The sequence below is a fragment of the Dermochelys coriacea genome, chromosome 13 (assembly GCF_009764565.3).
Source record: "Dermochelys coriacea isolate rDerCor1 chromosome 13, rDerCor1.pri.v4, whole genome shotgun sequence".
Lineage (NCBI taxonomy): Eukaryota > Metazoa > Chordata > Testudines > Dermochelyidae > Dermochelys > Dermochelys coriacea.
Window position 1 is genome coordinate 35,388,264 of NC_050080.1, and position 11,390 is coordinate 35,399,653.

The following is an 11,390-nucleotide window of genomic DNA, read 5'->3' on the forward strand; positions in this document are numbered from 1 at the left end:
GAGGGGTAGTGGCTGCGTCCAGCCAATCAGACGGCGTGAAAGCGCTGACGGTGCGACGGGCTGAGTGATTGGCCAATCAGAGTTTTCATCATGTGGGACTGATTGCCAAGGTTCAGCCAGTAAGAGAAGCCCCTGGGATCACGTGGGGGGAAGGCGCCGTTAGTCGAGCCATTCGGGTGCCCAGTTCGAGTCACATGAGAAGGGCGACGAATCCAGCCAATGGGTGAGGAGCATTAATGTCACGTGCTGACAACTGGCCGCTCACGTGATGTTGGTGTCACATGACTGCTACCCAGTCGCCTCTTGGCCAATAGGCGGCCGTCTCCCTCTCACGTGACTCAGGACATCCCTGCGGGGAGCCGGGGACGGGCGCTACGGTAGCCGGGAAGCGGCGATGTCGGGGGACGGCGAACGCTCCCCGTTGCTGGCCGCGGAGCTCGGCGAGCCGGGGACTCCCGGGGCGGGCGGAGTCTTGGCCGGTCCCGGCGGGCTCGTGCCCTCCGCGCCGCTCCCGCCCTACGGGGGTCCCGCCGCAGGGAAGCCGGCCCCGCCCCATGGTGAGCGGCCCCGCCTCCACGGCCTTGCAGGGGAGGGGCGGTGTGAGCGGTGCTGTGGGGGCCACAGCTTCTGGGGAGGGGTTAGGGGTCTTGATCGATGGGGCTGTGGGGGGCTGCAGATGTCAGGGAGGGTCTTGGTGGGCAGGGCTAAGGGAACTGGGAGGAGCTATGTGGTTTGTTGGGTGGAGCTAATGGCTGGAAGATGAGACTCGGGGAGGTGCTTTGGGAGGTGGGTGGGGCTAAGCGGCCTAGGGCAGGCTGACTTGCAGGTGGCTGTAGCCTGTGGTTCCCTTGCCCAGGCTTCCCACAATTCCCCGACGGGCACCCAGCCGTGCTGCACAGTGAAGACCCCCCGCCCTACTCGCCCATGGCCAGCCCTGACAGTGGCAGCGCCCCCATGATCACCTGCCGCGTCTGCCAGAGCCTCATCAACGTGGAGGGCAAGATGCACCAGCATGTGGTGAAGTGCAGTGTCTGCAACGAGGCCACGGTGAGCTGGGCCAGACTGGAGTGATTTCACCGGTGTTCCTGTGGGGGGCTGGATCTCCCATTCACCTCCCTGTGAGGTCCCACTACTCTCTTCCCCCACCATATGCCTGTCTCTGTCTCTCCAGTGAGCCCAGCTGGAGTCCCTGAGGGGCCCCCCAGGAATGGGAGGGATTTGGGGGTTGTCTGTTGGCCCCTAGTACAAGGCATCGGGAGACGGTGCCTCCGTAAAGCTGGAATGGCAATTCTCAGCTCTGGAGACTCCCTTGGGATTTGGCTGGAGCTGGGAGACCCCAAGGCTGGGACCAGGGGAAGTGGAGCAAAAGGTCTGAGATTGCTGTGCCCCCTCCAGAGCCAGGGGTGGAACCCAGAAGTCCTGGCCTCCAGCACCCCCCAGGCTCAGGCCTCCTCTCTGTTTCTACTGCAGCCGATCAAGAACGCCCCCCCGGGGAAGAAGTACGTGAGATGTCCCTGCAACTGCCTGCTGATCTGCAAGGTGACATCCCAGCGCATCGCCTGTCCCCGGCCCTACTGGTGAGCCACAGGGGGGGTTCCCCAGCCGTGCTGGGCAGTGGGGAGGGGCGGCACCGAGGGCACGTTAGGCCTGGGTGACGCTTCCTGGGGTACCTGAGTGGGAGAAAACCTGTCTGTGCCCGACTGGCCTTAGCTTCAGGAACGCAACTTCCAGTGTAGACACAATCCTCTCGCTCTCAGCCAATGTCTCACGTGGTGAATTAGTGTGCAGCTATCTGACCCCGGGGATCCCTGTAACCTCCTGGCCACACCCTGTGCCCCCTGCCAGTTGGCACCAGCAGTCCCTGGGTCACAGCCTGGCTTGGTACCCAGGACAGGGCAGGGCTCCACTTTCATCCCTGTTGCTTTCTCTCCCCTGCTGCAGCAAAAGGATCATTAACCTGGGCCCGGTGCACCCGGGGCCTCTGAGCCCTGAGCCCCAGCCTGTGGGAGTGCGGGTCATCTGTGGACATTGCAAGAATACTTTCCTGGTAAGCAGGGGCAGCCAGGACTCCTGGGTTCTGGCTCTGGGAGGGGTGCGGAGTGTGGGTTCAGCAGGGGGGCTGGGAACCAGGACTCCTGGGTTCTATCTGTGGCTGTAGGAGGGATGTTGGGTCTAGTGGGTAAAGCAGGAGGCTGGGAGCCAGGATTCCTGGGTTCTGGCTGTGGGAGGGGTGTGGGGTGTAGTGGGTAGAGGAGGAAGCTGGGTGTCTTATGTGTGTTTCTCTCTGGTTCTCATTCTTCCAGTGGACAGAGTTCACAGACCGCACCTTAGCCCGCTGCCCGCACTGCCGCAAAGTGTAAGTTTCCCTGTCCTGTAACTGTGACCCGGGGCAATGGGTCTCGGGGCAAGAGAGACCTGGTCCTGGGGGTGGGGCTGGGCCCATGTGGGCTTAGGGGTGGAAGAGACTGTGAAAGTGAGGCCGAAGTGTGGGGTCTAAGGGCATGGGGAGTGGTTGAGCTCAGAGGCAGGGTTCTCTCCTCGGCTCTGGGAGGGGAATGGGGTCTAGTGGGGCTGGGGGCCAGGACTCCTGGTTTCTCTTTCTGGCTGTGGGAGGGGAATAGGGTGGCTGGGGGCAGGGGGCCAGGACTCCTGCGTGTCCATGTCTGACTCTGACTCTCTTCCCCATAGCTCCTCCATCGGGCGCAGGTACCCCCGGAAGAGATGCATTTGCTGCCTCCTCCTCGGTGTCCTAGTGGCTGTAGCTGCCACAGGCCTAGCGGTGAGTGTGTGACTGGGACAGGGGAGCGAGCCATGCTGACGGAGCCTTAGGACTGCCCAGGGCGTCTAAGTCGCCATGCTGCCCCGGGAGAAAGGGGGCATTGAGTGGGGAAGGGCCTTTTGGACATAGAACCCAGGAGACCTGATCCCAACCCCCCTGCCCCCTCAATCATTAGACCTCCCTCCCAGCGCAGAGCCGGGCTGGAACCCAGGTGTCCTGACACTGCTGTCTCTCTCTGCGCAGTTCGGCACGTGGAAGCATGCCCGACAGTACAGTGGGATCTACGCTTCCTGGGCGCTGGTCATTCTCCTGGCTGTGCTGTGTCTGGGCCGGGCCATGTACTGGGCCTGCATGCGAGTCAGCCACCCTGTCCAGAACTTCTCCTGAGCTGCCCCCAGCCCCTGCTGTGGGGAGCCCCGCCCATCTCAGCCAGCTTCTGCCCAGCCCCCTGGTCCGCTCCTGTGCCCCTTGCCTTGGTCCTGTTCCCCTCCCATCCCGCCTGAGCAGGAGACCTCCACAGGACGTGACCAATGGAGGCAGCTGCAGTGCTCACAAGGGCAAGGGGCCCCACCAGCCCAAGAGGGAAAGTGGACTATGGTAGCTCTGTCTGGACCAACCCGAGAGGGAGCTGGATTACAGTGGCTCAGCTGGAACCAACCCAGCCAAGGGACACTGGGCAATGGAGATGGGACCCCCTTTCACCCCCAAGGGGACACTGAGCAATGGATCCTGGGACCCACCACCCAGGAGACTTCATGCACCCAAGGGACGCTGGGCGACGGAGCTGAGACTCACCACCCCCACCCAAGGGACGCTGGGCGACGGAGCTGAGACTCACCACCCAGGAGACCCCACGTACCCAAGGGACGCTGGGCGACGGAGCTGGGACTCACCACCCAGGAGACCCCACGTACCCAAGGGACACTGGGCGATGGAGCTGGGACCCACCTCCCCACACGCCCAAGGGATGCTAGATGACGGAGCTGGGACCCACCACCTCCACCCAAGGGACACTGGATGACGGAGACGGGACTTTCCACCCTTGAGACCCCATGCACCTAAGGGACACTGGATGATGGAGCTGGCACCTACCAGCCCCAACACCCTGGGTGATGGAGCAGCGACTCTCTGCCTGGGATGAGGTGGCCAGAGGGAAGAAGGAAGCCCCCATAGCTGCCAAGTCACTGGGGGGTCCCAAATCCATCCTGATGGGGGCACTGCCATGCCCATCACCCCCTTGGCCTGCAGGGAAGTGGGGCGTGAAGGGGGCCTCCCAGCTGGGGGGGCATAGAGTACATTCTGGGGAGGGGAGCTGACACCAGGGAACGGGGATGATGAGTAGGATTCAGCTCACTGCTGCTTCATGGTGGGTTCATCTCTTAGGCCACTGTTCACCCCACTGATCTGTGCTCTGTCAGGCCCATCCCCCAAGCCACCCAGTCCTCTGCCCTGGGGCCACATCAGAGCTGGTGCCCTCTAGAGGGAACAGACCCCATGTCCCATTCCCTTCCTCCCTGAACCAGCCAGTCCCTGCCCTGGGGCCAGATGGGAGCCGGTACCCCCTAGAAGGGAAGGGCCTGTGCCCTGGCTCTGTTTAGGGACCACAGCTAATCTTTATTTGGGTGAGGGAGCTGGTGGGAGCAGCCACTGCCCTGATCCCTCCCCCCACCCCCGCTGCCTGGGGGAAGCTGCTCTGGGTTTGCTCTCTTCCCACCCCCCCCCCAGCTGCTCTGGTTCTTTGCACATTCCTGCAGGGGAGCCACTGGGTAATGCTCTTGTCGTGTGGGGACCCTCAGCCTTTCCAGCATGCCTCAGAGTTCCCCCATGGGGCAACCCTTTCCCATCCAGCCCCTGCTCCCTGATTGGGCTGATGGCTGCATCCTGGGGAGCAGAGCGCTGCCCCCATTGCCGCATGTGGAGGGTGTGATCCTAACTCAACCCCTTCTCCCGCCCCCTAACTCCTCCCCACACGGCCATGCACCGGCTCCCTTGCCTGGGCCCTGCCTCCCCTGGTGTGGGGTTGGGGACCCCCAGTGGGAGGGGGCAGTGGGATGGAGAGGACTGGGGGTGATCTGCCTGGAGGGTTGGTGATGAGAGGTGCCTGGTGCTGGCCTCCCATTTGGGGAGGGAGAACAGAACGTCTCCGGCCTCGGTTCTTCAGGGATCTTTGGGGGGTTGGGACGTGGGGTTCATCCCCTTTCCAGGGCTCCCTGCTGCTCTGGCTTGTACATACTGACCACTCCCCTGTACATAGCTATTTAAATCCAGCCCCGGGTTTCTTCCCCCATTTCCCCCCTGCCCCCCACCCCATACAGTGCTACTTTAACCTGGTGTGTCTGTCCTGGGGGAGGGCCGGCCCAACTGATGGATGCCCTGATAGTGTAAATAAAGAGATTCCATATGGCATCTGCCTGCCTGACTCCCTCGCTCTGCCCCACGGTGACCGGCGGGGGGGAAGAGAGCTGGGTCTGGGGAGCCCATTGTCAGCTTGAGAGCCCACCAACTCATTACACCACAGGGGCAACAACAGCCAGGGACAGCCACTGTGGTTGGAGGGGGGGCCCCATACTTCTGAGCCAGCCAGCCTGCACTGTGGGCCTGATCTGAGCTGGTACCCCCTAGAGGGGAAAGGCCCTGTGTCCCATTCCCTGCCCCTGAGCCAGCCAGTGCCCTGCCACAGGGCTGGATCATGGCCGGTGCCCCCTAGAAGGGAAAGGCCCCGTGTCCCATTCTCCACCCTGAGCCAGCCAGTCCCCTGCCATGGGGCTAGCGCCCCCTAGGTTGGCAGTGGTTGAAGGTATCTGAGGTTTCTAGCTAGGGGGCTGATTGGAGCTCAGTCCCGAGTGCTGGCAACCCCTAGAGCCTCCTGCTCCTGGCTTGGATGGGGATTTCTGGGAGGGGAGTAGGGTCTAGTAGTTATAGCAGGGGCCTGGGAGCCAGGACTCCTGGGTTCTCTTCCAGCTCTGGGAGGGGCAGGGTGTGCAGCAAGAGTCCTGGGAGAGAAGTGTCCTGTAGCCAGGCTGGTGTCTCCACCAGGCCAGGGCTGGATCCACCCCTTTGCTGGAGACGTGGGGGGCCCCCTGATGGTGTCCCTCTGTAGGACCCCAACTCCTCCTCAGCCCATATGTGGCTGAAACAGCTGCGGGTGGATTAAGGCACCCCCTGTGCATACCGTCCTCCCTCCCCAGGAGCAGGAGGGCTCTGCTCACCAAACCTCTCCTTCAGGCGTGGAGTTGGTTCCCCCAGAGCAGTGGGTCTGGGATGGAACACCCCATTGAAATGCATGGGACAGTTCCCCCTCTCCTATCAATAGGCTCAGGCTCTCGGCAGAACCAGGGAACGTCAGTCATGCTCGTGGTTGCTCTCCCCATCATCCAGCAATGGGTTCACGCTGTCGGCAGACCCAGGCAGCATCGGTCACACTCGGAGCAGCTCCCCCTTACCCAGCCATTATTTCTGTAATTGGAAGTTGAGTGTCTGCGGGGATCCCTCTGTTCTAAGCTGTGATGTCCCAGACAGGGCCCTCAGTCCAACTCTGCCTCCCCACAAAGCCCCCTTCACTCGCAGCTGCCTCCTGCGGGGGAACCCAGCTAGAAAGGCCAGCAGGCAGCATGAGGGTGACTGTCTCCCAGCTCTGCCTCACTCCCTCAGAGGGCAAGATAAAACACAGCATCTCCTTTCAAAGACTTTAATCAATGCTCCTCATAGCTCTGTGCCCCTCCCCCTGCAAAGAATGGGGGGCTGGTTTAAAGGAAAGGCAGCAGCTTAATTCTACAGGTAAAAAATAGTTCCTGGGGTGAGAAATTCTCTGGAGGCTAGGATGGAGGGAGGTTGGGATAAGGGGGGCTGCTTGGATGGCCCTCAGGGGGTACGAGTTCAGGAGCCTCCTGGCCTCAGACTGGGGGTCACTGGGTGAGTTTGGGGGTTCAGGGCTGAATTTGGGAGGCTCATGGTCTTTCAGATGGGGAAGGATCTGCTGATATTCTGGGCTTTACCGCACCAGGGCCCACAAGTTGGGGGGGGGGTTGAATCAGGTCTCATTTTGGGGGGAAGTCACCCCTGATCTGGGGGGGGCTTTCCCTCTACTCCCCCCAGCCTCACAGGGATGTATAGGGCATGTGGGCCCAATCCCTTCTTGCTCACAAAGCCATAGAGGTGTACGGGCCATCCTACTCACAGGACTAGAGAGGAAGGGTGCAGGGCCACATATGGCCATATGGATCCCCCACCTCACGCAGGGCCATAGAGAGGTGTATGGGCCCACTCCCACAGCTATAGAGGGGGTGTTGAGCCCATACCTAGCTGTATGGCCCCAACCCCTCCATCATAGGGCTATACAGGGGTGTCAGAGCCATAGCAGGCTGTATGGCCCACCCCCTCCCGCCCTGCTCCCAGGGCCATACAGGGGTGTTGGGACCATATCAGGCTGCTCACAGGGCCATGTAGAGGGTGACGGGGCAGTGGTCGCTGCCCATGACCTGGGAACGGATCTTGCTGTCGCACAACGCCCCCAGCAGGCGCATTGAGACCAGGAAGTAGTCGAGGCGCCAGCCCACGTTCTTGGCGCGGGCATTCATCATGTAGGTCCAGAAGGTGTAAGCGTGGGGCGTGTCGGGGTAGAGGTGGCGGAAGGTGTCAGTGAAGCCGGCTGCCAGCAGCTCCCCAAAGCCCTGGCGCTCCTCGGGCGTGAAGCCTGCCGACTTCTTGTTGCCCTTGGGGTTCTTCAGGTCGATCTCGGCATGGGCCACGTTGAGATCCCCGCAGAGCACCAGGGGCTTGCGAGCATCCAGCCCCCGCAGGTAGGCCCGGAAGGCGGCATCCCAGCGCTGGCGGTACTCCAGCCGCACCAGCCCCCGGCCTGCGTTGGGCACGTAGGCAGTCACCAGGAAGTGCGAGGGGAACTCGGCCGTGATCACCCGGCCCTCCTGGTCATGCTCCTCCTCGCCTGCGAGGAAACACGGAGCTTGCATCAGAGGGCAAAGGGGAGAGGCCCTGGACATAGGGGGCATGGCAAGGGTCAAGGGAAAGGGGCATGGGACAAGAGGAAAGGCCAGAGGGCCTGACCAAGGCTGTAGGGGGCACAGAGAGGGATTGGCAGGCAGAGGACATGGCAGTGGGCAAAGAGGGGTCTGCAAGCAGAGGTTGGTAGGGGGTACAGTGGGCAGGGAGCACAGGCTCAGCAAGCAGAGGCTGTGGGATGGGGCAGGTCCCTACCAATGCCGTAGGTGATGCTGAGCGGCTCTGTCTTGCAGAGCAGAGCCACCCCGCTGTAGCCCTCCTTGGCCCCGGCGCAGGCCCAGTACTTGTGGGGATACTCGGGCATCTCCCACATCTCGGGGGGCAGCAGCTTCTCTGCACACTTGGTCTCCTGCAGGCACAGTACGTCGGGGTCCTCCTCACGCACCCACTGCAGGGGAAAAGTGGGATCAGCGGGGCTGGGAGCCTCTCTCTGGGAACCTCATAGGATGAGGAAGAGAACCCAGGTATCCTGCCCCCCAACTCCACCCCACTTCCCTCCGGCTCATCCCCTCCCTCGGAGCACCTGTGTCCTCCCCGCCCCTGGCCGTGGATTTCCATGCTGGTTGCTGGGGACCAGCCGGCCCAGCAACAGCACTTTCAGACCAGTAAAACCGCTTCCACACTATGGACACTCACAGATCCAAGGCCAGAAGGGACCAGTGGGATCATTTCGTCCGACTGCTTGGATAGCCCAGGCTGGCGAACTGCCCCACAACAATTCCTAGTGCAGAGCTGTTCAAAATTGCCTGGGATGGAGAATCCACCTTGACCCTTGGCACATTGTTCCAATTAGTCACCTTCATTATGAAAAATGTACCCCTTATTTCCAGGCTGCATCTGTCTAGCTTCAACTCCCAGAAGTAAAATAACCTCTCTGCACCTACTCCAGATTTGCCTGTTTCTTCATCCCGGAGGCGTATGACTCCGGCGGGCCCTAGCAATGCCCTGCGAGCTCCTATCCAGCTGCTTATCCACCCTCATCCTGACCCCCTTTTTCAGACTTCAGACCCATTTGAACGATCCCACTGGAACCAAACTGGGTACAAATCTGGCTGTGGACCAGGCTTGAGGGAATCAGCCGTTCATGAACTCAAGTTAACTGCTTCAGTTTTTTACAGCCACATCATTTTCCCTCTGTCCAGTGGGATTTGGGGGGGTGACGAATGCCAATTTTGAGTTAAAATTTCATTCTGGGTTAGGAAAAGCAAACATGTTTGGAAATTTAGGACACACCCATGCCCCACTTCCCATTTACCAGCCAGGAAATGTAACAGAGGCAGGATGCCTAGGATTCAAATTGGCTGTTTTTCCCCTATTCTAGGATGTCTCCAAGCGTCTCTAATTTGTAGAAGAGTTAGTGAGTGCCCAAGGGACGAAGGAGTCTGGGGCAGCAGAGCGGGAAGGGCCACTAAGAACCTCTGTGTCTCTGGCATTAGGTGACTTTTCCAATGCACGCCAACGTTCCCACAGCCCAGCCATTGCTCACTGCGCTCAACTTGGAGGCACAAAGCAGGAGAGGAAAATGAAATAAATCTAAAAATCTAAAATTTCTAGATTTGCAAAAAAATCCCAAAGTAGTGAATGTGGGAATCCAAACTCCAGGTGGAAAATCTGACCCATGAAATACACTGCGAAATCCCCCACAACCTGGAAGATTTTTTCTGCAGGGAAAAAATCCCAATCCCTAACTCAGCTAGAGCACTTCTCAGCAGAGCTTAAAGCTCCTTCCAAAGGAGGTCAGGATCCTTATCCCCACTGCACAGGTGGGGAAACAGGCATGGGGAGGGGAAGGGACTAGCCCAAGGTCGCCCAGAAGGTCAATGGCAGAGCCAGGGAGAGAACCCAGAAGTCCTGGCTCCCAGCCCCACTACTCTAATTCACTAGACTCCACTCCACTCCCCTCACTTAGCTGGGATAGAACCCAGGAGTCCTGGCTCCCAGCCCCCGCTGCTGTAAGATCTCTAGCTGTAGTCACAAGGCCACACTGCAGCCTCTGCAGGGCAGGGCCGTCCATACCCATATACAAATTTCCTGGCGCCCTACGCAGCTGCATGCTACTCCAGTGGCAGCCAGATCCCCCAGCCAGCTGAGCCAGCCAGGAAAGCTGCCCCTGCCCGTGCTCCGCCTCTTCCCCATGGCCCCCGCCCCTGCTCTGCACCAGCCCCAGCCCTACTCCCACTCCACCCCTTCCCCAAAGCCCCTGCCCCTCCTCAGCCCCCGCTCCAGCCCCACTCCACCCCTTCCCCTGAGCAACATCCCAGGGGACTGCAGCAGTGGTCAGGTACGCCCTGCATTCATGGGGTAGCAGGAAGTGGAGCAACCCGGCCGCAGCTCTCTCTGCATCGCTGGTGTGTTCTGGAGGGCAGTTCCCCCCTGCCCCCTCAAGTCCCAAGGCTAGGATTCATAGATTAATAGATACTAAGGTCAGAAGGGACCACTCTGATCATCTAGTCCGACCTCCTGCACAGCGCAGGCCACAGAATGTCACCCACCCACTCCTATGAAAAACCTCACCCATGTCTGAGCTATTGAAGTCCTCAAATCATGGTTCAAAACTTCGAGGGAGCAGAGAAGCCTCCCTCCAGTCAACCATGCCCCATGCTACAAAGGAAGGCAAAAAAAACCTCCAGGGCCTCTCCAATCTGCCCTGGAGGAAAACTCCCTCCCGACCCCAAACATGGCAATCAGCCAAACCCTGAGCACATGGGCAAGATTCACCAGCCAGATACCCAGGAAAGAGTTTTCTATAGTAAATCAGATCCCATCCATCTAATATCCCATCTCAGGGGATTTGGCCTATTTACCCTGAATATTTAAAGATCAATTACTTACCAAAATCCCATTATCCCATCATACCATCTCCTCCATAAACTTATCGAGTATGGAGGAGATGGTATGATGGGATAATGGGATTTTGGTAAGTAATTGATCTTTAAATATTCAGGGTAAATAGGCCAAATCCCCTGAGATAGGAACCAGGGGAGCAGAGTGGAGCGGGCTGGGGCTGGGTCAATCCACTTCCCGCTGCCCCTTGAGTGCGGGGTTGGGCCTTCCCTGCATTCACCGGGCAGCAGGAAATGGAGCGACCCGTCCCCAACCCACTCTGCCAGCTCGTGCTGGGGGGCGGTTTCCCACCTGCCCCCCAAACCTGCTCCTACCCCCCCACAGAGGCCTGGGGCCAGCCCCTTCCCCCGTGGGGGGGCTGCATAGGGCACCAAAATGTCTAGGGACAGCTCTGCTGCAGGGGTAGGGGTGGCCTTAGCCCCTGGCACCTTGTTACTATCAGGTGTAGACCAGGGCCCCAACGTGGGTGGTCCGAACTGGGGAGGAGCTGCGTAGCCCAGCAAGGACTGGCAGAGCTCAGCGTCCTGAGAGACCTGCTCCTACCTCCAGGCCCTTCTTCTTGACCCAGGCCCGGAGCCCATCCACGTTCCACGATGTGACCTTCAGGGTGTACTTCTGCCCACCGGGGGAGGTGATCTTGTCGGGCGGATCCTGGTACAGGATGGGGCCCTCCGCCACCATCTCCTTGGGGCCCTTCGCTGCCCCCTTCTTGCTCTTCTTTGCCCCAGGCTCTGGGGAGCAGGAAAGA

At 60.2% G+C, this 11,390-nt stretch overlaps 2 protein-coding genes across 2 annotated transcripts; one reads left to right on the plus strand and one right to left on the minus strand.

The window, feature by feature from the left end:
- Positions 1-271: 271 nt before the first annotated feature.
- On the plus strand, positions 272-5,185 carry PIP4P1 (phosphatidylinositol-4,5-bisphosphate 4-phosphatase 1). The gene is made up of 7 exons (XM_038370047.2): positions 272-557; positions 857-1,047; positions 1,471-1,577; positions 1,942-2,047; positions 2,304-2,356; positions 2,689-2,779; positions 3,023-5,185. Exons 1-7 carry the CDS (start codon positions 395-397, stop codon positions 3,164-3,166), a joined length of 855 nt encoding a protein of 284 aa, XP_038225975.1. The 5' UTR covers positions 272-394; the 3' UTR covers positions 3,167-5,185.
- Positions 5,186-6,453: 1,268 nt separating this feature from the next.
- APEX1 (apurinic/apyrimidinic endodeoxyribonuclease 1) lies at positions 6,454-11,384 on the minus strand. The gene is made up of 3 exons (XM_038370048.2): positions 11,186-11,384; positions 7,994-8,186; positions 6,454-7,724 (listed from the first exon to the last, which is right to left on the minus strand). The coding sequence occupies exons 1-3, from the start codon at positions 11,321-11,323 to the stop codon at positions 7,210-7,212; spliced, it is 846 nt and encodes a 281-aa protein (XP_038225976.1). The 5' UTR covers positions 11,324-11,384; the 3' UTR covers positions 6,454-7,209.
- Between the last annotated feature and the right edge of the window lie 6 nt (positions 11,385-11,390).

What these genes read in the sequence shown, in the direction of transcription:
- PIP4P1 (XM_038370047.2), top strand. Translation starts at nt 395, where the DNA reads ATGTCGGGGGACGGCGAACGCTCCCCGTTGCTGGCCGCGGAGCTCGGC. An exon ending in ATTGCAAGAATACTTTCCTG is followed by an intron (nt 2,048 to 2,303) that starts GTAAGCAGGGGC and finishes TCATTCTTCCAG; the next exon opens with TGGACAGAGTTCACAGACCG. An exon ending in TAGCTGCCACAGGCCTAGCG is followed by an intron (nt 2,780 to 3,022) that starts GTGAGTGTGTGA and finishes CTCTCTGCGCAG; the next exon opens with TTCGGCACGTGGAAGCATGC.
- APEX1 (XM_038370048.2), bottom strand. Translation starts at nt 11,323, where the DNA reads ATGGTGGCGGAGGGCCCCATCCTGTACCAGGATCCGCCCGACAAGATC. An exon ending in TCAAGAAGAAGGGCCTGGAG is followed by an intron (nt 8,187 to 11,185) that starts GTAGGAGCAGGT and finishes TTTCCCCTGCAG; the next exon opens with TGGGTGCGTGAGGAGGACCC. An exon ending in CAGCATCACCTACGGCATTG is followed by an intron (nt 7,725 to 7,993) that starts GTAGGGACCTGC and finishes GTTTCCTCGCAG; the next exon opens with GCGAGGAGGAGCATGACCAG.